This window comes from Cottoperca gobio, chromosome 21 (assembly GCF_900634415.1).
Source record: "Cottoperca gobio chromosome 21, fCotGob3.1, whole genome shotgun sequence".
In the NCBI taxonomy this organism is placed as follows: domain Eukaryota; kingdom Metazoa; phylum Chordata; class Actinopteri; order Perciformes; family Bovichtidae; genus Cottoperca; species Cottoperca gobio.
Genome location: NC_041375.1, coordinates 1,333,997 through 1,361,496, shown reverse-complemented (window position 1 = coordinate 1,361,496; position 27,500 = coordinate 1,333,997). Strand labels below are relative to the sequence as shown.

General features: G+C 42.9%; 2 protein-coding genes across 4 annotated transcripts in view; both read right to left on the bottom strand.

Moving 5' to 3' along the window:
- Nucleotides 1–18,052, bottom strand: part of rif1 (replication timing regulatory factor 1) — an 18,932-nt gene extending 880 nt beyond the window's left edge. Inside the window, exons 1-36 of one of the 2 annotated variants that reach the window (XM_029459096.1) lie at nt 17,843–18,052; nt 17,353–17,401; nt 16,395–16,531; nt 16,205–16,283; nt 16,022–16,118; nt 15,809–15,939; nt 15,624–15,718; nt 15,210–15,399; nt 14,948–15,040; nt 14,472–14,610; nt 14,216–14,367; nt 13,469–13,583; nt 13,212–13,388; nt 12,763–12,873; nt 11,423–11,485; nt 10,624–10,727; nt 10,320–10,406; nt 10,165–10,238; nt 9,821–10,001; nt 8,784–8,891; nt 8,528–8,677; nt 8,327–8,426; nt 7,955–8,244; nt 7,669–7,871; nt 7,484–7,577; nt 7,285–7,398; nt 6,403–6,545; nt 6,199–6,288; nt 6,051–6,105; nt 2,032–5,085; nt 1,824–1,952; nt 1,646–1,732; nt 1,256–1,371; nt 1,014–1,164; nt 827–923; nt 1–73 (exon numbers count right to left, since the gene is read on the bottom strand). The exon at nt 1–73 is cut by the window's left edge and continues 880 nt beyond it. In XM_029459096.1, the coding sequence (XP_029314956.1) occupies nt 1–73; nt 827–923; nt 1,014–1,164; nt 1,256–1,371; nt 1,646–1,732; nt 1,824–1,952; nt 2,032–5,085; nt 6,051–6,105; nt 6,199–6,288; nt 6,403–6,545; nt 7,285–7,398; nt 7,484–7,577; nt 7,669–7,871; nt 7,955–8,244; nt 8,327–8,426; nt 8,528–8,677; nt 8,784–8,891; nt 9,821–10,001; nt 10,165–10,238; nt 10,320–10,406; nt 10,624–10,727; nt 11,423–11,485; nt 12,763–12,873; nt 13,212–13,388; nt 13,469–13,583; nt 14,216–14,367; nt 14,472–14,610; nt 14,948–15,040; nt 15,210–15,399; nt 15,624–15,718; nt 15,809–15,939; nt 16,022–16,118; nt 16,205–16,283; nt 16,395–16,510 (7,058 nt within the window). In that variant the 5' untranslated portion in view covers nt 16,511–16,531; nt 17,353–17,401; nt 17,843–18,052. The remainder of the gene's footprint in view (nt 74–826; nt 924–1,013; nt 1,165–1,255; nt 1,372–1,645; nt 1,733–1,823; nt 1,953–2,031; nt 5,086–6,050; nt 6,106–6,198; nt 6,289–6,402; nt 6,546–7,284; nt 7,399–7,483; nt 7,578–7,668; nt 7,872–7,954; nt 8,245–8,326; nt 8,427–8,527; nt 8,678–8,783; nt 8,892–9,820; nt 10,002–10,164; nt 10,239–10,319; nt 10,407–10,623; nt 10,728–11,422; nt 11,486–12,762; nt 12,874–13,211; nt 13,389–13,468; nt 13,584–14,215; nt 14,368–14,471; nt 14,611–14,947; nt 15,041–15,209; nt 15,400–15,623; nt 15,719–15,808; nt 15,940–16,021; nt 16,119–16,204; nt 16,284–16,394; nt 16,532–17,352; nt 17,402–17,842) is intronic. The other variant, XM_029459097.1, reaches the window with a different exon arrangement.
- A 2,022-nt stretch (nt 18,053–20,074) lies between these two features.
- The window catches only part of tnfaip6 (tumor necrosis factor, alpha-induced protein 6), an 11,407-nt gene continuing 3,981 nt past the window's right edge, over nt 20,075–27,500 (bottom strand). Inside the window, exons 2-7 of one of the 2 annotated variants that reach the window (XM_029459308.1) lie at nt 25,823–25,998; nt 24,195–24,332; nt 23,477–23,638; nt 21,073–21,301; nt 20,515–20,555; nt 20,075–20,361 (exon numbers count right to left, since the gene is read on the bottom strand). In XM_029459308.1, coding sequence (XP_029315168.1) covers nt 20,240–20,361; nt 20,515–20,555; nt 21,073–21,301; nt 23,477–23,638; nt 24,195–24,332; nt 25,823–25,922 — 792 coding nt within the window. In that variant the 5' untranslated portion in view covers nt 25,923–25,998 and the 3' untranslated portion in view covers nt 20,075–20,239. Of the gene's footprint in view, nt 20,362–20,514; nt 20,556–21,072; nt 21,302–23,476; nt 23,639–24,194; nt 24,333–25,822; nt 26,002–27,500 lie in introns of those variants that run through there. The other variant, XM_029459309.1, reaches the window with a different exon arrangement.

Genomic DNA, 27,500 nt, shown 5'->3' with positions numbered 1-27,500 from the left:
GTGTCGGCGGTTTGGCTCCCGTCTTGCTCCGACCTCCCATCTGCGGGAAGCGGCTCGTCCATCAGAGCTGTTGCTGCAAACAGAAAGATGACGTCGTTTACAAACGGAAAAGGAAAAGTTTGACATTCATAGAAATATTTATTTGTGGAGAGTTAAAGAAACAAAACCGATTGAAAGTCTATAAATAAATAAATAAATAATAATATATATATATATGACCCTCTGTCGATGAAGCTACAGCGAGGCTTTTTGTACCGATTAAATAAATGAGATATAACGTGTTAATAAGTGATCTTAAATCTACAGTTAGTTTCAGAAAATATCCTGACAGCAGTGTATCAGAGATATTGTCAACAAAAAATAATTGTTTTATATTTATCCGTCTCATGCACTAGTCAGGAAATAAAAATCTTTTTTTAAATAATGTTACTAAGTAGCTTTAAGAGGTGCATTTCTGCAGTAATGTTGCATAATCTTGTCCCATACAAGTCCCTCTTTTTCATATACGTTTCACTTTGTCTTCCATCTCCTCTTTGCTGAGACCAACACGTCATTGAGCCTTTACTCCTTTGTTAACCTGCAGAGGACTAAGTAGGCCGGAGTTGTGACCTCTGGGCAGATCACTGCTAACAGTTTCCCCCTATTTGCAGCCTTTATGCTAAGCTAACTGGCTACTGGTTGTAGCTTCAGTGAAAGTAGATTTGCACACAAAGTATGTGATAAACAGATTTCAAAATTGATTTACGCAGTTTATAACCCCAGTGGCACAGAATTTGTTGGCATTTTTCTGTATATAATGACTCTCGCTCAGTTAGTTGTCACACACCTAGAGTCTCTCCTGAGGTCTTATCCTCCTCCAGTTCAGAGGTCATCATCTCCATTTCATCGAGACTCTTCAACTCATCGCCACCGCGTCCTTTACGCTGGAGGAGAATTGTTCAGACGTCAAATACAAGAATTTCACCTTTATGTTTGCTTTGTTATGCATGTTTGTGCTGCAGCCCTCCAATCACCTGCTGTTCATAGCTTTTTAGTGCCTTTTTGACATTGGAGATCTTCGGGGAGCGAATTGGCAATGTCTTGATTTCATTAGGAGTAAGAGCGCTGAGGTCTCCGACAGTTTTGATGTTTCTGGCTCGAACAAGCTGCCCAAAACCACGAGACCTATGAGGAGAAACAACAGCAGCAACAAATAGATGCACCTGATGAGACCGGAATAAAAGAAAGAAATAAAGAAAACAGTCTCTGTACTCACCACATGTTGGAGGATATCTGCGGCAGCACTGCTTCTACAGGAGTGGAGCAGCCGACCAGGGTGGGGTAGATGCAGTCTTTGGAGACCGGCCGCGGCTCTTTACTCATTTCAGAAATCTTGGGGGGAAAGAGTTGCATCTGCCATTAGGACTAATAAGCTCCAACCGTGAACCAGAAGCTGCAGCGAACAATATTTCTATGTGAAAACTGAGAAGCGTGTGTATTGAAGCGTTTCTTGCAACGATGCACCCACAGAGAGAATCCTCACCCAGCTCTGCATTTACATGCAGCTTAAAACACCCACTCACCATTTTGGGTTTACGGCACATTTAAAGGGAAAGTTGATGGATTTTACTCATAAAGTCCGTGAATGTTTCACGTGTGTGCATACCAGGCATTTCTTGGAGCTCTTGTATCCTGGGCTGTGCAGGTTTCTGGGGCTCAGGATCAGCAGGCCCTTTGTTGGAGTAGTGACGTACTACAATAAAAAAAAAGGAGCAGAAGGATCAAATTTAGATTCACGTGGATCAGAAATATTTCATTAAGAACAAGGCGAGCCTCATCCGTACCTTCGGCTGTGGGATACAGCTCGCTTTGGATCTTTTGGGGGAGCTGGTTCTGATGGCAGGGCTGCGACGATCGATGTCGTCTGCCAACTCCTGATGTTGGATTGGATTAGCAAAAGACACGCGCCTCGACTGCCAAGTTGAAGAAGAAAATAAAGTTACTTTTACCCACATTACAAACTAATGTTACCAGTGCGGTTCAGTCACTTACTTTGACGAGCGGTGAGGGAGTCTCGTCCTCCAGCGGTCTCTTCATGCCCTTCTTAAGAATACTGGTGGATGGGGAGGCTGAAGGAGACCAGGTTCCTTTGGTCTTGCCACTGCTGGGGCTTTGGCCGACATCTTCCCCCATTAGAGCCTCCAGGTCTTTTTGCTTCGCCGGAGAAACATCAGCCAGAGCTGCATCCAAGTTCACAACTACATCGTTGTCGGCCTGAGTTTCCTCTTCGTCCTGACGCTCCACAATCTGGGTTGTGTCGTCTTTATCGCCCTCCTGTAGAGGTTGGATGTCATCTTCTGCACTGGCCTCTGTGTGCTGGTTCGTTGATTCGCCTTCTTTGTTGGAGGCGGACTGTTCCTCCTCCTCTGACAAATCATCTACGACATTTGAACAGTCCGGGTTTTGTCCGAAGTAGGTACTGCGACTGTCTTCAGCCGTGTCTTCAGCCGTGTCTTCAGCCGTGTCTTCAGCCGTGTCTTCAGCCGTGTCCTCCACTGGAACAACCGGATGTTCTCGGTGGTTTGAATCTGAAACACCTTCTTGGTTTTCTGTAACATCGTCACCAGACTCAGACGCTTCTTCAACTTTGACCTCTGAAGACTCGGAGACCTGCAGTTTTTCTGTTGAATCCTCCGGGGGCGCCAGTGTATCCTCAACAGATGACAGGTCACAGGGCGAGTCCTCCCGAGTCTGTTCAGTACTGATCACAACTGATTCAGGCAATTCAGCAGATGTTAAGTCCCCAGCGTCACCTTCCTGTGAAGAGGTATTCTCAGTATTTAGCGTTTGCTCCTCGCGAGGTGACACACCGAGTGAGTCGCTCTCCTTTGTGTCGTCCGTTCTCTCTACAACAGTTTCAACCTCCATTGGTGATTCTGTGTTACTTTGCTCGTCCGTGTTATGTGTAACCTGGAGTGTTTCAGAATCCTGCAAATCTTGGGATATCTGTGAATCCACTAAATCCGTTTGATCTTCTATGCTTTGTGAATCTGCCTTTTGAGAATCATCCTTTACTATATCGTTATTAGTTTTGCCTTCTTTAGAGTCAACAGTGAGAGGACTTGGAAGAGACGCTCGAGGTTTCCTTCCTCTCTTTTTGACCATTGGGGGACTTTCTTTGGCCTCCACAGATTCGGACTCTAAGGACTCAATACTGGCTCCTGGCAACGTTTGAGAAGATCTTCGTCTTGCGTATCTGCCCCTGCCTTTGGAGGACTCTGTTGATCCTGAAGTATCTAATGACTGAGAACTCTCTGGGGTTGAGCTCGGACCCAACTTTGACTGCTCCTCTAGTACTTTGCTCCTTCTGGTCCTACCTCCAATTCCGGCCTCTGGCTGACTGACGGCTGCCTGAGAATTGGACCTACGCTGGCTTTCCGATGAATCCTTATTGTCACTTTTATTTTCAGAATCTGTTGCCTCAGATGATGACTTGCTTCTTCTGGATCTGCGCAGAGACTGGCTATCAGTAGATGAGGATGAGATCACCTGAGAGTCCTCTTGACTAAGTTCATCATCTGTGCCTCCATTTGTCTTGAGTTTATCTTTGACCTCAGATTCATTCAACTTGTTTGTTGTGCTTGTTCCATCTTGGGACTTGTCAGTAGTTGGAGGAGAAGCGACTATCTGAGAATCTTTCTTTATCTCCTCGGTCTTTTCTATAAGCTCAGACTTTTGGGATGGGCCACCAGTTTGAGAAGTGACAATTTGAGAATCTTTCTCTAGCTTATCACCATCTTTTTCAGTCTGTTTTAAGATCTCAAACTCTTGGGATTTGCTACCAGTTTGAGAGGAAGAAGTGATCATTAGAGAGTCTTTCTTTGGCTCATCAACAACCTTTTCGACATGTTCTACAAGTTCATGTGTGACAGTTTGAGTGGACTCTTTGTCAGGAAAAACATTTTTCTTTATTCCACCCTCCTCGGTCTCCAATGATGCTTTGCTCCACTGTCTTTGCCGACCCTGTGACTGGCTTTCGGAATCAGATCGCAAGTCAGTTTGGCTGGACTCGTGCTCTCTGGTGCTTTTCCTTCTGGGTTCAGGTTTATCAAGGATGTCCCCTGAATTGCTGAACAGTTTGATCTTCTTGTGAGCTCTACCCTGAGAGTTGGTTTGGCTCGACTCACTCTTGTCCCTCTGAGCCCTCGTTCGTAATCTGCCACTGTCCTCAGCCTGCTTACTTCTTGTGTTTGGTCTGCTTTGTGTTGAGCTCGACTTTGAAGAATCACTTTTAGGTTCCTCTCCAGAACGTCTCCTTTTCAACGGCGTGTACTTCTCATCACGTTCCTCAGGGTCCTCTCCAGGCAGCAGAGGTCTGACTCTGCTGCGCCCAGACCGTCTGGGTTCGCCTGTAGAAGAAGATTGAGAATCATCCAGAAGCGGTTCAGAGTCCTCTTCCTGGCTTGAGGGTTTTGTTTCCTCTGATGAGGAAGCCATTTTTGTACCTTCTTTTCCCTCCACTTCACTCTGAGTGTCTGGGATAATGTCTTCGTCCTCTGTCGGGTCGCTGGTCAGTCTCTCCATCAGCTTTACTGGCTCACTAATTGTCCTAGAGTCTTTCGGCCTGATAGGGGAATCAATAGCATCGTTCATTTTTCCTGTCTGAGAGGACTGCAAATCCTGAGAGTTAGGACCAGTGGACGTCCGGGAGGCGCGAGAGGACGACTTCCTGTTAGTCTTAGAGCGTTCTTGGCTATCGGAGGTCTTTATGAGGGGACCTGTGAACGTGGACGCACTGCTGGGGCTGGCAGGTTTTCCCTCAGCATACTTCTCCAGAGTGATAAAGGACTGACGGCGACTGTTGGGTTTCTGGGGAGTCCCAGAGACCAAATCTGAAGAACCAGAGATGTTGGGACTTGTGCCTTCTTTAGACTCCATTTCCAAGTTTACTGCTTTGTCATCCCTTGCGGCATCATCCTCCATAGAAACATCTGCGGACTCAGGGATCATCTCTTCCGGCTCGTGGTGTTCTGGCATGTTCTCTTCTGCTTTTGGACTGACATAGTCCTGAGTGTCTTCCTCTTTTTCTGCATCTTCCTGAGGAATCTGAAAGAAACCAAATGCAAGTAACTAAATCTGTCTGCAAAAACATACATTTTCTACATATTCACACTTAGAAAGTAAGTTGGGGGACATTTAAATGTATAGTGAACCAAGCACTCAAATGCCAGTCAAACCCTCACATGCACAAGTGCTCCAAAAATTGTGCGTCATCTAAACAAACAAAAAAAAGTGTAAACCCTCTTAACTCTTAGAGAAACCTAATTTCTAAGATCTGTGTGAAAGAGCACATCATAACGATAATGTGCTGAAGCCGTTTTCAGGAACTTTGTTACCCGTTTAAATTAATCCAAAGCAACAATATTTATAATGTATCGTTTTCTTCATGCTCTGTACAAATACATGGGAGCCACTATGATTCCTAAATTGTGCAACACAAAAAGCCCAGGAGACCCAGAACATACTGGAGAGATTACACATCTGGCCTGGTTCAGCTCAGATCCCCCAGGAAGGGTTGGGAAGAAAGACATCTGAAGCAACCATGCTTCACCCACTGCCGCCCTAAACCCGACTCGAAATTCATAGAATGATCCGATTTATGCTTTTTGAAAAAAGTATTTTGCCATTTTTGTGGCCAGTTTTTCTGGATTTGATACGAGTCACATTGAGAGCTGGGATAAAGAAAGTCTACAATTATGTGTATTTTAAGCAAAGTCCTATGGCGTACAGACTGATGCACAATACTGCAACTGTCTTCTAACTCCAAGGACTTCTGTAGTAACATTCGTTACTTCGTTAATGGAAACATCTCCAGGTTAAAAACTGAGACTCCAGCTGCAGTAATCCACAAAAACATGAGGCCTGTGCTGATGCTGCGTGTCACAATGTACAAGGAGCTTTTGTTTTATTTATTCTCTCTTTAGCAGAATGAGAAACAGGACAAACTCAGACCCCGGTGGAGTCTCTGGCAGTGTGGATGGAGATACTGAAAGAGATGTGCGTTTCATTACCTTGCCAGGAGCCTCTTTGGAAATCTTCTCAGCTTGTTCAGTTGCCAGTTTCTCCCTATGGGGGTGGGTAAAGGTTGTATTTTATAAATGCTGTGTTTTTATGAGAGCGCAGGGATTCAGCTCTACTGCGATGAAGCTCAGAACTTACAAAGAGTCGTCTTGGCTCTGTGTGTACTGGGAGAAAACCGTTGTATCCAGAGACGCATCCAGGTTGTTGTACATGGCCGGGATGTCGACCCTGAGCGCCAGAGCAAACATTAAGTCGACACAAGACGCACGACACGCACACTTTAAAACACATCTTTATAAAAAGCCAAATGATGGACAAAACAGACAAGAGGACACATCTCACCTTTTAGTCCTCTTCACCTCCTTCTGGTGCTCCGTCAGAAGTCGCTCCTTCGTCTCAGGAGGAATGAAGACGAAGTCGATGGACGACTCTTCCTCCAGAACTCCTCTGGGAGGAAGCTTCGGAGAGCCAAAGTCCAGCTTTGTCTGTGGAAGGGACACAACGGATGATTAGCAATTAAAAATATACATCGTCTCAGGAACTCGGTCCTCACGAGGCAACAAAATGCTTTTATTGACTGAAGGGAGATTCTCCATCTTAAAGAAACATCTTATGCAGGCCTTCGTTTGAAAGAAATACCACAGAGATAAAACATCTGGCAAAGCAACCGGTAAATAAAATGACTTTCCCCGAGTGATAAATGTGCCGACAGACACTCGTAACACTTACGCACAGACAAATGTAAAGCTCTTAAATGTTGCTTTTTAGTGGAAAAATACATTTCCACTTTGTCTTTGTAATGAAATGACTAAATCTATGTTTCCATCACAGACCATGAAGTCGACTCAACACATGGACACTTTAAATACATCTTTATAAAAAGCCAAATGATGGACAACGTTAAAAACAAACAATATAACGAACAGAATAGTAAAGAAATCATCAATAATCTAAATAAATACATGAAGATGACTAATCCACACATCTAATAGTAACAATCGTTAAATATTCAGATTATTGTGTACTTTTATAACCTTGTTTCTTAAATACCTCTTTGAATTTAATTAAATTATGTGGCATTTAAGAACTTTAGTTTTTATGACTCCAACCAGAAACAATATGTCACATCAGCGTCTCACACCCTCCAGTCTTTATCCATCATGTTTCATACTTAGTGTTCACAACTCAGCACGTCCCTCATAAAAGCTGGTCTGGTAAACTTACAGAAACGGGCTTGGAGGTCTTCAGGGAGCGCCGGTCCTTCCCCAGCAGTGAGTCCCTCTTCCCCACTGATAACGGCATCCCACTGAGTTTAGTCTCCAACTGGGAACTCTCTCTCTGAAAACACAAACAATCAGCCTCAAATAACAGCAACGACAACAAACACATCACAACATTAAAAACATTTCAAGGAGCAGCTCACTGAACACTGTCCGCTGAGCTCATCGGGAACGCCGACGACCTCAAAGCCAGGAAGGATGATCGGGGTCTTCTGCTTCACTTGGCTCAATATCGGTCTGCGTGGACGAGATGGAAACATCGATGAGACTGAAGAACATGCATCGAATTTATTCTATTCTTTGGTCCGTCATACAACGAGAGTTTCACCTCATCTCGTCGGGGTACGTGAGGCCGACGGAGTTGCCGAAGGTGGAGTTCCAGAAGTGTGCGACTGAGGTGCGGAGCTGCTTGTTCTTGTGAGGAAATAACACACACAGCAGAGGAGACAGCAGAGCCAGCAGGTCGTCGCTGTACGCCAGAGTGGAGCGAGTCTGCAGGCAGCCCAGAACGTCACCGACAAGCTTCTCCAACTGAAGAAGAAACAGCAGAACGTTACAATCCTCAGAAGCGACGCACGCTTCAGAACAGCGAACACATTTGACAGAGAACCCACCTTTCCCAGAAGCTGTGCGGAGAACGTGGACGGCTCGCAGGCTGCTTGCTTGTAGAGGAGGGAGAGCGGGAGAATCAGAGAAGACAGAGCTTCTTTCACAGTGTTGGCGAGAGCGAGGTTTGTGAAGAGAGCAGACAAGATGGAGACCAGAGCGAGTCCTGTGGCGTCAGAGGAAGCGTCGCAGCCCTCCAGATAAACCTCCAGACATAGGACCAGCAGGGACTGGAAGGTGGACAGATTCCCCAGAACCTTGTTCCTCTTCTTCATCCAGTTCACTGGAGTGTGCGGAGCTGGGGGAAACGAGAGGATACAGATCAAATTCTCCGTTTAAACCCAAATGTGAAGACGGAGATAAAAGTTTAAAGTTCTTACACTTCAGCTTTTGCTGAAAGTGAGGAGTGTACGGCGAGAAGTCCAAACACCCCACCATGACTTGGAGGATACTGGCAACAGCATTTAATGTTGAAGGAACCTGGAGGATCAGACAGCGTACGTGTTAAACAAAACATTAAATACATATTTTACTACTTTTAACTCTTTATTCCTCGTGGTCGGCGGTCTTCCTCTACTCACCTTTAGAGCTTCTTTGTCTATTGCAGCCGTCATCTTCCCGCAGAGCTCCTCGCAGCAGATGTTCTCCTCCGCCGTGACCACCAGCGCCGAGCAGCGGGCGAACACTTCGTACAGTTTGGACCACGAAGACAGCATCGACTTCTGGGCCGCCTGAACACAATACAGGGGTCAGAACCAGGAGGGCTTCGAGGTGTTTTGAGGACAAACGGTGGTTAAAAGTATATTTCTGTAGGTAAAATAAAACGGACACACGCACCTGCTGCAGTGGCGTCCCTCGTAGCAGGTGTGTGATGGGGAACAACAGGGCAGAGTGCATGGCGCTAAAGTTGTGCTCCAGAGCGTCACCTTGGTTGACTTCATTCGACTGTAGACGACATTGATTTAAATGTTTACTTAGTGCTCTGCTGGCAGGCTCACAAGGCCGCCAGGGAAACACGTCATCTTAGTGACGCAGCTTCTCCCGAACACAACATCCTGGTCGTGTAGTTTTATTCTCCCCAGACGATAAATTAAGTAATTAATGTTATTTAAGCATTCTTTTTATGTATTTATTTTAAAATGTACTTCTTTACAATTAAATAATATACATTATTTAGTTAGTTTATATTATACGTAAACATTTGTGCTGGAAGAAAAAAAAAGTGACGTGATAAATAAAAATATAAACAACAGTCAGCAGACGCTGCAGGATGCAACACGGCTGGTTCTGTCTGTCGTCCGTGCTGCACATTACAAGCCGTCACGTACGTTTGTTTTTGGCACATTTACCGCCTGCGTTTCTTCTAAACTGGAATGCAAAGCAGCTCGAGACCTCACTCACGTCTTTTCATAACTTAGTTGTTGCTCAACATAATCGAACAAACTGCTGACAACATTTCACAGCTTCCAGAAATATTCTTCAGATTGTTTCACAGTAATTTGTCATTTAATGTACTTTTCGTTCTAAGTCTATATTTTACTTTATTGTACACATTTCTTTATTTTATAATATTAATTATGTATATTTTTTTCCATTATTTGCTTCCCCCCCCCCCCCCCAATATCTTTACATTTTTGATTTCTCTTACAGTTTTTAAGCCAATACACCAAAACAAATTCCTTGTAACTTGGCAATAAACCGGCTCTATTAACAAAAAACTTTATTAAACAAGATAATAAAACGTGACGATCGGTGAGTCAGACTAAAATCAGAAGATAAAACTTAATATAAAGATCTGATGTTTTCCTTCTCGCTGTGACTCACTTACATGAAGCCACTGAATGACACATCAGCCGCACCGCGTCTCTTCCTACCTGTGTGATGGTGTCTGTCAACGGGCTGACCATCACGCTCCACATCCTCCACAGCTGCTCCTTGTTCTGCACAGACCCCCCGCTGCGTCTGATGGCGGCCAGCACCGCCTCCCCAAACGCCAGCGGGGACGTGGGGCCCGACAGACCGCAGCCCACCAGCGTTTGAAGGCACTGAAAGAACCTGCAGACGGAACAGACATCAAGCAATTGATGCATCCACAAATCTCCAACGCACAAAATCTGAAAAATATTTTATAGACCTTAAAAATGTTTGAATGTTTATACAACTGAACAAAAATCTGTTTTGTTAACTTTTCCAGACTATAAACGTAAATAATACACACCTCTCGTCCTCGATGTAGGCGGACAGCATGCTGCTGTTGTACAGAAGAAGGACGAGGAACAGAGCCGGTGTTCCCTGAGGAATGAAACGCTGATTTTAACCAAATACTCTTCACTAGCATTTCCATGAAAGCTGAATATTTAGTGAAACGCTCACATTCAGCACATCCATCTTGCCCACTTGAAAAGAGGCCGAGCCGAGAACTCTGGAGGGAATCCCCTTCACTGTGGCCTCCAGCAGAATCTGAGGGGGGAGATTAAAACAGTGGAATGGAGCAAATCTTTAGACTTTAGCAGAGCAATCAAACTACAACATATTAAAACCAGACCAGCAGGCCGAGTCCCTGAAACTTCACGTCACGTTGGAAAACTCAGTAAGTGAAATACAAAAGGTGCGAATTTCAAATGTGCATCCGAGTTTTAGTGAGTTCATGAAAGAAGAAGGTTCTGATCCGTCTTACCAGGACTTTGTCTGCAGGCACCGCCTCCGAGGTGACGACGCTCTGCAGAGCCTGAAGCACCAGAGTCAGAACTTCACCTCCGTGCCGCTCCTTCTTACTGCCTGCTGACAGACGGGACGAGATGCAGCTCATCAATAAGCAGAACGACAAACACGCATTAAAAAAAGGCTTCGCTTGAGACAAAGAAATGCGTTTAAGAGGAGCGTCATCATCGGGGACGAAGCCCTCAGTGCTTTTCTCTCTTCACAGGCAGTCCAGACCTCGAGGGTCTGACCGCTCCGACTTAAACTGATGTGACAGTGAGAGTGGGTCGGGCAGGAGACGAGGACGGGGTCTCTGGTCCTCCTCACATGTGACAGACCGACCCAATCAGAGTGCTCTATGTGGCGCTGAGAGGCGGGAACCACGACTTTAAGATCCCCACACTGCTGAGCAGCCGCCACAATGACAGTATAAATAATAATAATAATAATAATAATAATAATAATAATAACAACAACAGCAGGAGCATCAGTCATTGGGACTAATGTAATTTGTCTTTTAGCTGGAATTTGCACGTAATCAAAGAAACTTTATTGAAATGATTTTAAAAGTGATGTGTTTTCACAAAACGTGTCAACAAAAGTATAAAATGCTGACAAAGTAGGATCAGCCTTGTGTTTTAATAAACTGCTTAGAGAAGTCACATAATATAAGTGCATGTTCAGTGAGAGCAGAACAAAGAAAGAGCGTTCCATTAAAAGGTTTAAAAATACATTTCTCTCCACGTCACGTCATCAAGAGGAACAAACAAACTTACCGGACTCTATAGATAAGTTGACAAAGCGGACGAGACTCGTCCATATGACGGACAAAAGAGCGTCTGCAGAAGAGAGAAGTTAGTTTAATAAACTAAAATAAAAGGTAAAGGCAGGAAATCAATAAAAACACTTTGAGTTGAGTCCCTTGGCTCGTAGCAGAATGACTGTAGTAAAAGTTACAACAGCTACAGAAAGCCATCAACAACCAGGAAACAGAAGCACATGTGAGATTTATTCACACCTGCTACCAACACTAACTTATAGACCAGGTCAAGTCACGCTCAGCCTTCACCATATTTAGTAACTCCATCAGTTTACATGGAGCTCTGATCATCCAAACTCATTTCTGTCAAATGTTGTATTTGTACTATGTTGTTTATCCTGTACACACGACATCTACTGCACGTCTGTCCGTCCTGGGGGAGGGATCCCTCCTCAGTCTCTCTCTGAGGTTTCTAACATGTTCCCCCTTTAATTATGGGGTTTCTTTTAGGAAGTTTTTCCTTGTGCGATGCGAGGGTGTAAGGACAGAGGGTCTGAGGACAGAGGATCTGAGGACAGAGGGTCTGAGGACAGAGGGTCTGAGGACAGAGGGTCTGAGGACAGAGCGTCTGAGGACAGAGCGTCTGAGGACAGAGCGTCTGAGGACAGAGCGTCTGAGGACAGAGGGCCTAAAGACAGAGGGTCTGAGGACAGAGGGTCTAAGGACAGAGGGTCTAAGGACAGAGGGACTAAAGACAGAGGGTCTAAGGACAGAGGGTCTAAGGACAGAGGGTCTAAGGACAGAGGGTCTAAGGACAGAGGGTCTGAGGACAGAGGGTCTAAGGACAGAGCGTCTGAGGACAGAGGGTCTGAGGACAGAGGGTCTGAGGACAGAGGGTGTAAGCACAGAGGGTCTGAGGACAGAGGGTCTGAGGACAGAGGGTCTGAGGACAGAGGGTCTAAGGACAGAGGGTCTGAGGACAGAGGGTCTAAGGACAGAGGGTCTGAGGACAGAGGGTCTAAGGACAGAGGGTCTAAGGACAGAGGGTCTAAGGACAGAGGGTCTGAGGACAGAGGGTCTAAGGACAGAGGGTCTGAGGACAGAGGGTCTAAGGACAGAGGGTCTGAGGACAGAGGGTCTGAGGACAGAGGGTCTGAGGACAGAGGGTCTAAGGACAGAGGGTGTATACTTTTAATATTGGGTTGTATAAATACATTTGATTTGATAATAAACGGTCCTCAGTGACGGACGTTCTCCAGATGTTGACCGGCGGTGCAGAGACATTTAACAGTTTGGAAACTGAACGAGTGACGGAGCGTCTGTGGTGGATCGTCATAAACTCGCGGTGACGTTTACCTGGAGCGTCTCTGCCGATGTTGATGAACCCGTCTCTGATGTTGGAGGTGAGCACGGCGGAGTGTTTGGTGAAAGAAGACGCCCCCGAGAGGAGCGGGTGGTTCAAGGGCTCTGGAAAGAAAAGAGCATCTTGTTGAACTGAACGGCAGTTTTTAAAGTTTATTTTTACTTCATTAATCTGTCAGCGTTTCAAAATCGCATTTTCAAAATCAATAGAAGTGACCAAATGACATTTACATTCAACATGGAAGCTGTAGGAGGGAGTGATGGGACAGGTAAAGTTTGAAGAGGTGAAGCCGCCTGCAAAGTTAACTTTGTCGTCCATCTGCAAATGTCTGTCAAACTGAAAACAATGACTTTAGTCGCGTGTTCATTTCCACGAGGATCCAACCACCTGTAAGGTACGAACGTTCGTCATGCACAGTTATTAATATGCGTCTCTGACTCACCAAGACTCAGGACGAGTTTGTGCTTTGCAGCAGCGGCGACGACCTCCGGTCCCAGAAAATAGTGAAGCAACATCTCGAGGCCGAGCAGCTGGATGGAGGGGAAGGTGGAGGGAGCGCTGACGCTGGAGTTCAGGCTCAACCGAGACGTATTGGCTGAGCTGTTGAAGCCTGGAGTGGCTGCGAGAGGAAGACAAAAAACAAAACTAACGTCACGCCGAGTCAACTTCAGTGTTTGGGTGGAGGGTGTGGAAACGTACCCGTCTTGGGTGTTCCAGGTGCAACGGCACCGTTTTGACTGACGGCTCTAGAAGGAGTGCCGGGGACTGAAGGAGCCTCTGAGCCGATGGTGCATTGGAGCAGAGGAACAGAAACCTGGAGAGAGACACACGGTTCACTCACAACATAATGTTTAACTGCAGCATCAATACAAACTGAGGATATCCAACAGACACACGTCATATCCTCAGATCATAAAGGTAAAATAACATGCAACAAAAGTCCCAAACAAAGTACATCGCTCTGAGGATTGTGTTGGGTCTGAGCGCTGTCAAAGTGCGTGTGACCTACACTCAATACTGTGCCTGAACGCACCCTGGGTTGTCAAACAGGACTGAAGCTGCTGCTCGTGCTTCGTCTCTCCTTGTTGAGCAACATGTTACTAAAACTATACAAATAAAGGTTATTATTATTATTATTTTATTTGTGCTGCTGACTTTGCATCGACTAAATGTAAAGAAATGTCTTGATATCTGCATCAAAATAAAACGGGGTGAATAAAGACGGAGCTACTAATAAACAAACATTAGTTATAGGACCTGCAGGTGTAGCTTTATGCAGCACTATATAAACAATAGTTAAAGCATCTTTTACGAAAACGGGAGTTTTTAGGAGCAACATCGCAGAATCCAGAAGTCCAGAGCGTATAACTTCTTAATAATTAATACTAGAGATAAGGATCAGGTGGGATCTGAGTCTTGTGTTACAGAGAGAGGAGCGCGTCTAACCTGATCGAAGTTGGGTGCCAGGTTGGGCCCGAGTTGGACCACCAGGTACCACCAGACCTCCACCTTGGTGAGCATCAGGCCCTCCGTCTTCACATTGATGGATGCGAGAGGCTGCATGAGGAGCTTCATACGCTTCCCGCTGCACAGGATGTCTTCAGGGTGAGAAATCAAAACTCAGCCGTGGAGACGGTGCAAAGCTCAAGAACAGGATCCGTTGGAGGAGATAAGATCTGGGACCTGAGAGTCGGCGGCTCACCTGGATTGAGGGCGAAGTTATCGATGAGGCTCTTCCAGGCGATGAAGGCGATCTTCTTGATGGAGAGAGACGAGTTACGGAAACCAAGTTCCTCCAGATGCAGCAGAGAGTTGATGAACGGACCTCCTCTGTGCAGCAGCTGTGCAGGAAATACATTTCAATGTGAACTGATGAAAAATGAGGAAGAGTTTGAATTTCCTCTCAACAAGCGCCGAGAGGAAATTCAACCCTTGGTGGATTGACAGATACATCTGCACAATTAGTCGGCCGACATCAAAATCAGTAATCTTTTAAACGTCTGACGGATTAACAGCTTCCACTTTAAAGCCCAAACCTGTGATCCGAATATAAAACGTCTAATGTGCCTCAATATAAAGTCACATTTCTTTATGGACCCGTTCTTCTACACGGAGCCGTTCAGACACACATTAAAGTTCTAATGCGTCAGAGACAGAACGTGCATGAACACACTTTACCTTCCCGAGCAGTTTCACAAACAAAGGCCACAGCTTCAGCACGTTGGTTTCATTCTTGGACATGAAAAGTTTCTGCAGCTCTGGGATCAGTTTCTGTGGAGACAAATGGAGACGCGTCAGCAGAGTCACCGACACTCAAGTGAATCCTGCATCTTCAATATTCATAGAAAAGAAAGAAATACATATAAATTCTGCTTTTGTGTAAACTCTTCAGCACTGTTACCCTACACACACACACACACACACACACACACACACTCACTGTGGACATCATTGGCTCGATGATACCGGCCACCTCCATCTGTTTCTCCAGGAGAAGAGGCATGCCCATCTCCAAGGCTGCTGCGGCCCGTAGACGCACTTTGGAGGCCGAGTGCACCACCAGCGGGATGACGAGCTTCGCCCACCGCAGCGCTCCATCACCCATCTGGGCCGGCACCTGCTCCAACATCCTGTAGAGAACACCAGGAAGAAATTACAACCAGCGTTTCACATTTGTTCTATTTTGCATATGTATTCATCCTGCTGTAGTGCCGTACAAAGCAGTTCTTCACATTTGAAGCTTCTGTTGAGGTTTATGAATGAAGCTGTGAATCATTTCTCTCGGCTCCAGCGTGTTATTAATTACACATGTTCCCGTCCAGTAGAGCATGAGCACGACTTATTGTTGGTTTACCTGATGACCACGTTTAAGGCCTCATGCTCCATCACCACCGACTGGATGTCCTCTCTGCTCAACACACTCTCCAGTGTTCCCAGGATAGACGACACCTGAGTGAAGCGACACGGATCAATACAGCAGCGTAAAACACAACAACCTCGTCGTCAGTCATAGCTCCCGGGATTTAAACCTCTGCTCACTTTCTTGCCGACCACATCTGGAGGAAAGTTCTGTTTGGAGATTACCCACAATGCTCTGATGCACGTGTTCTTATCGGACGCCTTCACCACCAGGGAGCAAAGTGCGGAAAGTATTTCTGATGCAAAGGTTTCTGGAGGGAAACAACGACAAAAAGAATCAGCAGCAAATATATTCCCATAGAATTTAATGTGTAAACATGTGAATGAATGTACCAGGCACTCCAGAGACGACGTGAGAATGGTACAAACAAAACCCTAACGCTTGCAGGGCGGCTTGGCTCAGCTCTGCATCTGGACTGGGTATGTGAGCCTGAACACAACACGAGAGCAGAAGCTTTAATAGAAATACGGGAGATTTAGAGGTTTGTTTGCATTAACGACGTGCTGAAGACTCACCAGGATGGCTTTTCCCAAACGAGAAAAGTGCTTTTCAACTGCAGGGAGAAACTGCCGGCCTTCGTCTCCACTGAGTCGACTGGAGAGGAGAAACAAACATCTATTTTCAGACTCTATTCTAGCTGTAACTGAAGCAACACATCCTCTGACAGACGCAGAGGCCGGACGGAGACGAGCACCGGTAACGTACTTTGCGATGGTGAGGTAGGCGTCCGTCTGCTCAGACTGTCCAGCAGCTTTGTCCTCCAGAGACTCCAGCAGGGGGAGGAAGCTGGCGCTGCTTGGAGGCTCTGCTGTCGCCATCATTATTACTCACCTCCTCAAGGCCTTAAAAACAAAGAGAGAGAGGAAGGGGTTAGGAAGGAGAGCAGACGCCATGTTGGAAACAGGGAGAAGCAGCAAGAAGAGTCTGAACCTGGTCAAGAAACAGAATCAAATAAGTTTCACATGCTTGTGTACGTTTTAAGAGTCATTGATGTTTTCATTCCTCCATGAGCGCGATTAGTCAGTTAAATGTAGTTATTAATAATACAAGTTTTATTGATTAAATTACAAATTGACATAACTTACACTGAAATGTTTTCCTAGTCAAATCTTGCTTTAGAATTTTTTTTTAAAAAGCACATACAAGTTTTAAAGAATATGTAAACAGGATAATAGTACATTGGTGCTGGGATCATTAATACAACAAGTTGCTTTATACACATGAAGGTGGATATGATATATATATCTATATAGATATACACACACAATAAAAACGATGGTTCTAGATTGGTACTGTGCTATGTGTACGGATTGGTGTATTCCTAGTTTAAGCACTGACTTATTTGTAATTAAATAAGTGTACTTTTCATGATCCAGAGACATGCACTACATCAGTTTGATCATTTGCATTATGCCGTTGTACACAATGGATATTACCTTATATTAGAGTTTATATTTCAAGCCCTATATATATTTTAACTTGCACTATGCTACATCTTCTCATTTTGCTTTTACTTGCTGATTTTGTGTTCATTTTAATGCACTTTAATGAGCATTAATAGAGGGAGCCTGCTAAGATGTCTCTGTCATTGTGCACATGACTCACATGAGCTGGTATGAAGGATATACAGGGACAGAAAGCTAAATGCATGCACAGAACTTACCTCAGTGAGATTTAAGTAGAGCTGCGTTCACCCTCCACTGTATCCAGAGCTGAAAACATGAGATGAATGAAGTCAGTGATGATTAAAGTGTGGAGGACGCATGTTTGTGGATGCTACTAGAGGCCAGAAGTCCCATTTGGCAACTTCCTCTCGGACACCCAGAGGAACCAAAACAAGTCTGTCAAGCGTGTCCTGCTGTAAATAACACAACTAAACTTTGTTGAATACACTAACCCACATCTTGAGTTCAGAAAACTACTCCGGGACCAAGTCTTTGAACGCATCTTGCAGCACTAGCAAGCAGCCTGCTAATGTTACCTAGCTTTAAAAAAGTTAGCTAACAAAAGCAGCTAGCAAAGTTTCTGCGGGGTAAAGTGAACTAACTCCGGGGTGACATCGCCTCGGCTCCTGTTTTATTTAGACTTACTGACAAGCAAACAAACAAAGCTAACGAACAAATATGTGCACTTTGTTTTGACTCGCTGCTCACCTCGTAGTTCAGGACGAAACGCAAAAAGCAGAAAACACAAGACACACCATGAAACCCAGCGGCCAGCTCTCTGAATCTGCGATGTTTGCAACGATGTTTTCCACTTTTGTTGTGTTCAATATGTTCAGCTTCCTTCTTCTCTTGTGAGTTTCTTGCCCCGCGAAATTGCTGGCGCCAAACCACCACGCCGACGTGCGAAATTACCTCTGACCCCGCGTACGTCACATCCGGGTCCCCCTGGTGTACCTTATAAATAAAACAGAGAGAGCTACAACCTCACTTTTAACAACCTCACCCCTGCACGTGAAATGTACATAACTCATGGGATAGTGTAAAAGTATGAGCATCAAAATATATTTATTAAAATTATGCAGAGTATATGTACACGCTACGAATATATTTTATTATTGGATTATAATAATTATAATAATAATAATCTTTATTTGTATAGCACATTTCATACAAGAAGTGCAGCCCAAAGTGCTTCACAGCAAAAACATAACAATTAGTACAAGATGAGAATAAGATCATTTACAGAACAATAATCACAGTGTCGATGTACATGAGTCTGAAGTACCATTATAACAATAGCAGAATTAAAATAGTATAAAATAGCAGAATTAAATATAAAATAGCAGAATTAAAATAGTATAAAATAGCAGAATTAAAATAGTATAAATAGCAGAATTAAAATAGTATATAAATAGCAGAATTAAAATAGTATAAAATAGCAGATAAAATAGTTATAATATAGCAGAATTAAAATAGTATAAAATAGCAGATAACATAGTATAATATAGCAGATAAAATAGTATAAATAGCAGATAAATAGTTATAACATAGCAGATAAAATAGTATAAATATAGCAGAATTAAATAGTATAAAATAGCAGATAAAATAGTATAATATAGGCAAGAATTAAAATAGTATAAAATAGCAGATAAAATAGTATAATATAGCAGAATTAAAATAGTATAAAATAGCAGATAAAATAGTATAAAATAGCAGAATTAAAATAGTATAAAATAGCAGAATTAAAATAGTATAAAATAGCAGATAAAATATAGCAGAATTAAAATAGTATAAAATAGCAGATAAAATAGTATAAAATAGCAGAATTAAAATGTATAAAATAGCAGATTAAAATAGTATAAATAGCAGATAAAATAGTATAATATAGCAGAATAAAATAGTATAAATAGCAGATAAAATAGTATAATATAGCAGAATAAAATAGTATAAAATAGCAGATTAAAATAGTATAAATAGCAGAATTAAAATAGTATAAAATAGCAGAATTAAAATAGTATAAAATAGCAGATAAAATAGTATAAAATAGCAGAATTAAAATAGTATAAAATAGCAGATAAAATAGTATAAAATAGCAGAATTAAAATAGTATAAATAGCAGAATTAAAATAGTATAAAATAGCAGATAAAATAGTATAAAATAGCAGAATTAAAATAGTATAAAATAGCAGATAAAATAGTATAAAATAGCAGAATTAAAATAGTATAAAATAGCAGAATTAAAATAGTATAAAATAGCAGAATTAAAATAGTATAAAATAGCAGAATTAAAATAGTATAAAATAACATTGGAGATCATGCCCTAGTTTCTGTATCTGTGCCGCACTAACGACCCTCCTGAAATCACATTCATCACAAGATTCTTGTAAATGTTTTAAACTATCAGAGCCATATTTTGAAAGCATGAGAATAGAATAGCATAATATAGAATAGAATACGTAAGCAACACTAACATTGCAGCTGTTAAAGGACTACATTATATACTGCCAGCGAACGTAATCCATAATAAACATTATAATTCATTAGTTGATTTATATTTTGTATTATTTATCTCATGTAGTCAAAAATAAGAAGTCATTTATGCTTTCAGAGAAATGTAATGAAGTAGAAAGTACAATATTTGCCTCTGAAATGTGGTGGAGTAAAAGTATAAGTTACATTGTACTAGTACAGTACTTAAGTAAATGTACTTAGTTAATGTCCACTTGTTTGTGCTTACGTGGCAGTTAAAGTACAATTAAGCAAATTAACACACAAAGAATATATTTTAATTGCACCTAAAGAATTTAAACTTAATTTAATGTCAAAAATGTGCAAAATACAAGAATAAGAAAACACTATCAATCCATGAGTAGGCCTTTAAGAATGTATGGAGGTGTGTATATAACAGTGATGTCATTAAAGACTCAGCACAGGTGAAAGTGAGGATTGTTTATTTGATCTATAACGTAAGAACAATGACAGGAACTGCAACACAGTTTAACGACAGAATTATTTCTTTAATCAGCTAAAAAAAAAGACTTAATTAATTACAGTACCCGATGTAACCAACAGCAACAGGATTATATCAGTGCATCAAACCGTCGGTCAGTGGAAATAATGAGTGTAATTGTGTGAAAACAGAGACGCATTAGAGGCTATGTATTGTAGCTGGAAGCCCCCGGCTGTGACTGAAGCGTCGGAGAGGAACTTCAGCGTCATCACGTTTCCTGTGAAACAAAAAGCATCAGAAACAAGTTACGTTTTTGTATTTTTCAATAGTAAAAAGTGTGTGAATGTGGCAGGATGAATGAACGAAGTACCGATAATAAAGTATTTTAAAAACATTGCATGTTCCTTATGAAACGATGAGCACGTCTCACCTGTGCTGACGATGTCGTCGGGTAAATAATCGCCACAGAATCTGTAAACAGATTAAAACGTGTTATTCACTAAATCTTTTCTCCAGTTCAAACACACGCAGAGGGCAGGAGAAGGAACCCACACTTACTACATAACTCTCAAATCATTTCGATAATCAGTTCATCATGCAAGAGGTTTAACAGAAATGGTAAACATTTTGTTTTTGTTTTTGTGCAGACCTCAGGGAGACTAGCGACCGCTTTGTGGAAGTTAATGAGGATCCAAAGAAAGAAAGAAATGCACTTTGTGCTTTAAATGCAGATGAACAGTGAAACCTATCGTTTAATCTTGCAAAATGTTCTCATAATAAGCTGTTAGCCTCCTTTAAAAAGATCACTTTCTTGGTGCTTTCTGCATCAGATTTTTAACAACGTTGAATGTCTTGTTGTACGTGTTAACATATGTTCTTGTTCAAACAGCTAAGCGTTATGTAAAACATGTTTTTCCTACATATATGCAGTAAACCTCTCCCTTCATCATATTGTCCAGATGAAGTCAGTTCTATCAAGTTTCCTCACCTCCCAGCGAAGCCGGCGACGTCGTCGTAGCTGTCGTACACCTCCAGGTAATCTGCCAGACACCCCGTGTCCTCCTCCACGTCGAACTCCAGGAAGTGGAGGCGGATCCTCTGGCCCAGGCGCGCTCGGATGTGCCAGTAGCAGATTTGTTGGTCCTGGTACTCCTCCGGGAAGCCCGGAGACTGAATGATCCTCTGCTGGTCCGTCAGCACTCCACCGCACTCCTTAGCTGTGAGCACATGGAGGAGATTCAGTGTTAAATACGCCTTCAAATCTTCTGTTATTTATCAATGCATGACCAAGACGCTTTTATTGTGCACTCGAGCTGTTGTCTTAATAATTCATGTTTTTACCAGCGACATAGAAAAGGAAAGATAAGAACAGAGTGAAGAGAATGGAGAGTTGTGATGACGCTGCAGAGGTTATTGATGCATGTGCATGCTGCAAATGTACGTTTTTAGGAATTAGAGAAATGATGTTTGATTGTAAAAATGTTGTGTCAGTGATGTGACCTGGCTCAATCCAAGCCTGGGACAATATTATCTGCATATATTATCACATATATGTGTGTGTATCAGCATGCACTGCCTGTCAGCCAATAAGTTAGTAGAAATAAGTGAACACTAGAACATCTACACGTTCATTCACCTGCTGTAAAATGTACCGTACAGAACATATATTGATTTAATTTCCCTGTTTTAATTCATATTATTCATTTTGCATGAACAATAGATCAAATGACTGTGTGTTTGTTGTTTAGTTTGATGGTTTTGTGTCACCTCAATGTATTAAATACTTTATTTTGTGTGTGTGTGTGTGTGTGTGTGTGTGTGTGTGTGTGTGTGTGTGTGTGTGTGTGTGTGTGTTTGTATTTATTCAGTTTTAATTGTACTCTCGATATCATTGAAAGTCAGAGCCAATGAGACCTCAAGATTTAAATAAAGGTTCAGTCTTCTCTCGCTTCACTAAATAAAATATAAAAAGTAGTGCGTCAGTAAAACATCGCAGCTCTTTGGAGCTTTTCTTTTTCTTTTAGCCTCTTTCAGCTTTTTGTTTTGGGCTTTACGACCTGAACCTGCGTTCGTAGCGTTGCTTTCAGCCCGACCAGGCAGCTGTTCTCAGGGAGAAAGATGTCAAAGCTGCTGAACTCACTGGAGCTACAGAGTCAAATCATTCACACTCACGCTGTGTTCAGTCTTCTTTTCCTACCTTTTAATAAATGGACACAAGACGAATAAAAATGCTTTGGCTGGAAATGAATCGGGCAGATTGTGAAATCGTGTTGCCATGAATGAATCATTCATCACTCAGTTACTCCATCGTATCCACACGTACAGGATCCCGTCATGATAACTCACAGGGTGCGACTGAGGTTGTGGTTTCAAGTCCTGTGAGTCTGTGGAGCCTCAGACTGATGACTGGTATTAACCTTTAGGCCTCAGAGGCTCCGACCCGTCAGCTCTCAGTCATCACTTGCTCGCTAAACCAGTTTCTCTTCAGCTTATTCGATGTTTACCAGCAGCAGCAGTGTGTGTGTGTGTGTGTGTGTGTGTGTGTGTGTGTGTGTGTGTGTGTGTGTGTGTGTGTTCCTGGAGACACTACCACAGAGGAGGTTTTGAGTGTTTATATTTCTGTGTCTGGATGTGGACAGATTTCGTCACAACTCTGGACGCTCTCTAGTTTACTTTAGTGAGTACGTGTGTCAGGACCGCAAATAGTCAAACATGTATTTAACATGTTAGTGAACGTTCAGACATGTTAGCATTAAGGTACAATATGTAACATTTCGGCATTAAAATGTAAACATGACAAGACGTATGTTTTATGTTTAGTTGAGTTGTGAGCTTGCGATATATCAAATGTTTCCAAACATGTTCAATGCAGAGAAATCTGTCATTTCAATCAACATGGTGTTTAATGTCAGCGTTGTGGTTGTCTGTCAGAAGATAAATTCATTTCTTATCCACTTTAAGCCACATTTTTACATCTTGGTCATTTTAACTTCTATATATTTATATAATATATATATATATATATATATATATATATATAACTCATAGAAACAAGCTGACGTTCACCTTTATTCCCTGTTTTTAATAGTGCACGTGTTTGTGAAGCAGTGAGCACACAGGTGTGTGAGAGTCTGTCAACAGATGTTTTAATAAAGTTTTGTTGTTAAACTCGACTCTGTTTACTTCAATTCATCAACACATCTGCGTTTCTAGATTCTTCGTTCACCGTAGAGAGATGTGAGAAAAACATCATTTTCTTCCCTCATTGAACACGTGGTGAGTGTTGCTTTAGGCCAGTGTTTACTGCTATATATATATATATATATATATATATATATATATATATATATATATATATATATATATATACACACATGTATACATGTACTCACAGTCGGGGTTGTAGCAGTACACGTCCCACCTCTCGCTCTTGTTCCTCCTCACTCCGTAGTCGATGACGCCGATCTTCCCGAAGCCGCAGTTGGCTCCGGATTTGACGATGGGGTATCCAACATGTCCTCTGTCAAACCATCCAGCAGCGCACACATGGAAACCTGCACAAGAGCACAAACAAATCTGCTTCATGCAACCACTCAGTCCCTGATAACAAAGTGCTGCACTCAGCCAGCAGGGCAGCCTCAAAGATAAAAAGCCTCGGAGTTACACTCTGCAGACCCAGATACCAGCAGGACCTCCGAGGTGGACTGATGTGGACTGATGTGGGGAGACTCAGCTATCAGCGCTGACGGGAGTGGCTGGACTCAACAAACGGGGATGTTACCCACCCAAGAAGGTGTTAACAGACTTTTACAACAGTCGTGGGGCCGCTTAAAACTCATGAAACAGCAAAGCACCCGCTGCTTCCCAACGACCTTTACCTTGAGAACATGTGAACCTCTTTCTTCTAGAAGCATTCCAGCGTGTTAAGAGATGCACCACTACTGTTCCACCAGACACGGTGTTTAAAGTGTTTCATGGGAGAAGGGAAAGGTAAACCTCTCTGCTACAAGTGTCTGCATGGAGTGATGAACCGTGCTGCAGACACTTCCCCTTCACTAAATCTCTCCGCATGTGCATTGCAGATGAGCGCGCACATGAGTCGATGCACACCTATTTGACGAGCCGCCTCCAGTTGTTCGTAAGTGGCCAGATTCCCTCCCTCGTATTTGCAGACAGCTTTGGCCTCTTTATATGTCAGCTGGTATCTCCCTTTGCGCGACTCCCGGTGGTAAACTCCAGCTGCTTGTTCTGACAGAGAGAGAGAGACAACAGAGCTGAAGCCAGGAGAGAGAGGAAGCACAGACTGCAGGGGTGAAGCTTCAAACATACTCATGTACACATGTGAGGTATTTCCAATTCATGCAACTTCATACATTCTCCACTACATCTCAGAGGTGAATATTGTACTTTTTACTGTTACTTTTGACAGTTTTTCATCCCCTTCCTGTCCAGATGTGTTGATTTGAAATGAGATTCTCCTTCTTCAGATAAATAAAGTTTAAAAAGCCTCTTGGATCAGCTGGAAGATGTGTGAGAAACAAAGTGAGACACGTGGTTCTAACAGGACAGAGACAGAGATACAAACATGTGATGATCTTATAGAATCTGATGCATCGTGTACATTAAGCTACCAACAGGATGTGAAGGAGGGAACATGCAGCACACACACACTAATGCTAAACATTCAACATGAACCAGAGAAGCCACCTGTGTGAGATTGTTCTACATTTTAGAAGTTCCCCATTAAATGTGGTCACTTTCTGTCCGGCCTCATCAGTGGGGAGCGCTGACCCTGTTTTGACTTTACACATGCATGACTGCAGAACTGGGCAGAAAGCACTGAGAAATGATCCTGAAGTTGATATGTTGATGTGTTTAACCTGCTTGATGAATGTTTTGAGCCTCATTAAACCTTCGTGCTCACTGCTGAGGAACCTGCTGCCTGTTCTGTAACAGTGACACACTTCAAGAGAGGGAGAACTAAACATGCAACAGAGGACAGAAGGAAAATGCTGTGCATGTGATTCAACAAAAGCAAGCTCATTAGCGTTATGTTACCTCATAAAAAAATTATTATAAAACAGTTGCAGGTGTATGGAGAGCGATGCATACATATGATGCCAGTGTACAGGCAAAGTAACACAAAGAGAAATGGGCTGATCTATCTTTGTTAAGACTTGGATCTGATTGAATCTTGGAAAGCCCTGAGATGAAGTCATTCCTCCATGTTTACTGGCCTCGTGCAGCACTCAGCCAGACCATAAACATGCAGTTTGGCACGAGGGAAAGCTGCTGGACCGGTGTGCTAATTATTAGTCCTGGTTGCGCCTCACAAGGCGCCTTTATGTGAGAAGAATGTTTTTTTCTTGCTTAAACGGACACAAAGCCACAAAGTCCGGCACAAGAAGAGCTCGATGAACCTGCATGTAGATCACACGTGACGGTTAAGTGTCTTACTATTGCAAAAATAAAAATCTAACTAATTTAAAAAATGCGCATACAAATCGATTGGATGCAAAGCAACAAATGGAATAAACTGTTTTAATCATCGTGTCTAGAGATCCACTGGAGGTAAGACACTTGTTACGTCATCATTAATGCTCGTCGCTCGTTAATGGAAGTGTTTAACTTCATCACAAGTATTAGGCTACAATGAACAAACGTTTAGATGCACGCGGCTCATAGCAAAGCGTCACATTTGTTTTCTAGCTACAGCAACAGGAACAGCAGATATTTACCCAGCCATATTGAGTTATGAAATATTCCGTTTTTGAAGCCCCATGCCTGCGTCTCCTTGAGCAGGAAGCCGAGTGTGCAGAGGAGAGAGAAGACGCGCATCCTGCAGCTGTCAGTGCGCAGCTGCTGCTCCAGATGTTTCCAGCAGCTCTGCGCCTCTGCTGCAGCCTTTATACTGCTGCTGCCCCCACCACACACACACACACACACACACACACACACACACACACACACACACACACACACACACACACACACTGAGTGTTATACTAACGCAGCACTTTCTACATTCTGTTCTTCTTCCCGTTACTACATATTGCACTGCATTTATCTTATAGTTGCATATTGTCATACAAAATGATGTTCCCTCGTGAAGAAAGTCTTGTCATTCTGAACTTTGCTTTTTATTTTATTGGTAATACTTCTATATATATACTTCTATTCTTAAATGTGCTGTGACTTGCAGCCACTAGCAGACAGAATAAGTTACTCTCATGATGCAAAGGGACACTAAGATCAGTACACAACATGGAAACATTAAGACTGTGGGAGTCTGAAAGATAATAATAACATATATATATATATATATATATATATATATATATATATATATATATATATATATAATAACTGTAGAGTAATAACCTTTTTAAGATAGCAGTCACATTACTTTCACTATCTGTCGCAGAAATATGCATGTTAAGGTTACTTAAACTGATTCAAACAACTTTATTGACATAAACAAAGCTTCAGGTTACTTTGCCGCTCGCTTACACTTTCTTAATTGATAAAAAAAAAAGCATCATGTTAGCTGCTCATGATTGGAAATGTTAATCAATAAAACCAAATCAGAAATAAAGAAAATAAAACAGTAACAGGAAGGTTTCAGTGTTTCCATCTCCGGCTGTCCCAGTAACGTCGTGCTGTGTTTATGTTTATTGTTGACGCTGGTGTTGTTTTCAGCTTGTGAGTCATTGTGTGTGTGGAGACACCTTCTGTAGCGGGAACTACCACAGAGCAATGTGCCAGATGTTTGTGTCTGTGGACAGATGTTGTCACCGCCACAGTGTCGCAAGAAGCAGAAGCTTTACAGATGTGATCAAAACGAACGGGAGCCGGAAGTAGGAGGGGAGGAAGTGAGGAAGTGGGGAAGTGAGGAAGTGAGGAAGTGAGGAAGTGAGGAAGTGGGGACGTGGAGCAGTGGAGAAGTGGGGAAGTGAGGAAGTGGGGAAGTGAGGAAGTGGGGAAGTGAGGAAGTGAGGAAGTGAGGAAGTGGAGAAGTGAGAAAGTGGGGAAGTGGAGCAGTGGAGAAGTGAGGAAGTGGGGAAGTGAGGAAGTGGGGAAGTGAGGAAGTGAGGAAGTGGAAAAGTGAGGAAGTGAGGAAGTGGGGAAGTGAGGAAGTGAGGAAGTGAGGAAGTGAGGAAGTGGAGAAGTGAGAAAGTGGGGAAGTGGAGCAGTGGAGAAGTGGGGAAGTGAGGAAGTGAGGAAGTGAGGAAGTGAGGAAGTGGAGAAGTGGAGAAGTGGAGAAGTGGGGAAGTGAGGAAGTGGGGAAGTGGAGAAGTGGGGAAGTGAGGAAGTGGGGAAGTGGGGAAGTAAATTATGATTCTTATCATAAACTGATTTCAGAGGTATTTATCTGGCCTTTGGAAGACCTTCGCCATGACACTGGCTTTTTTATTT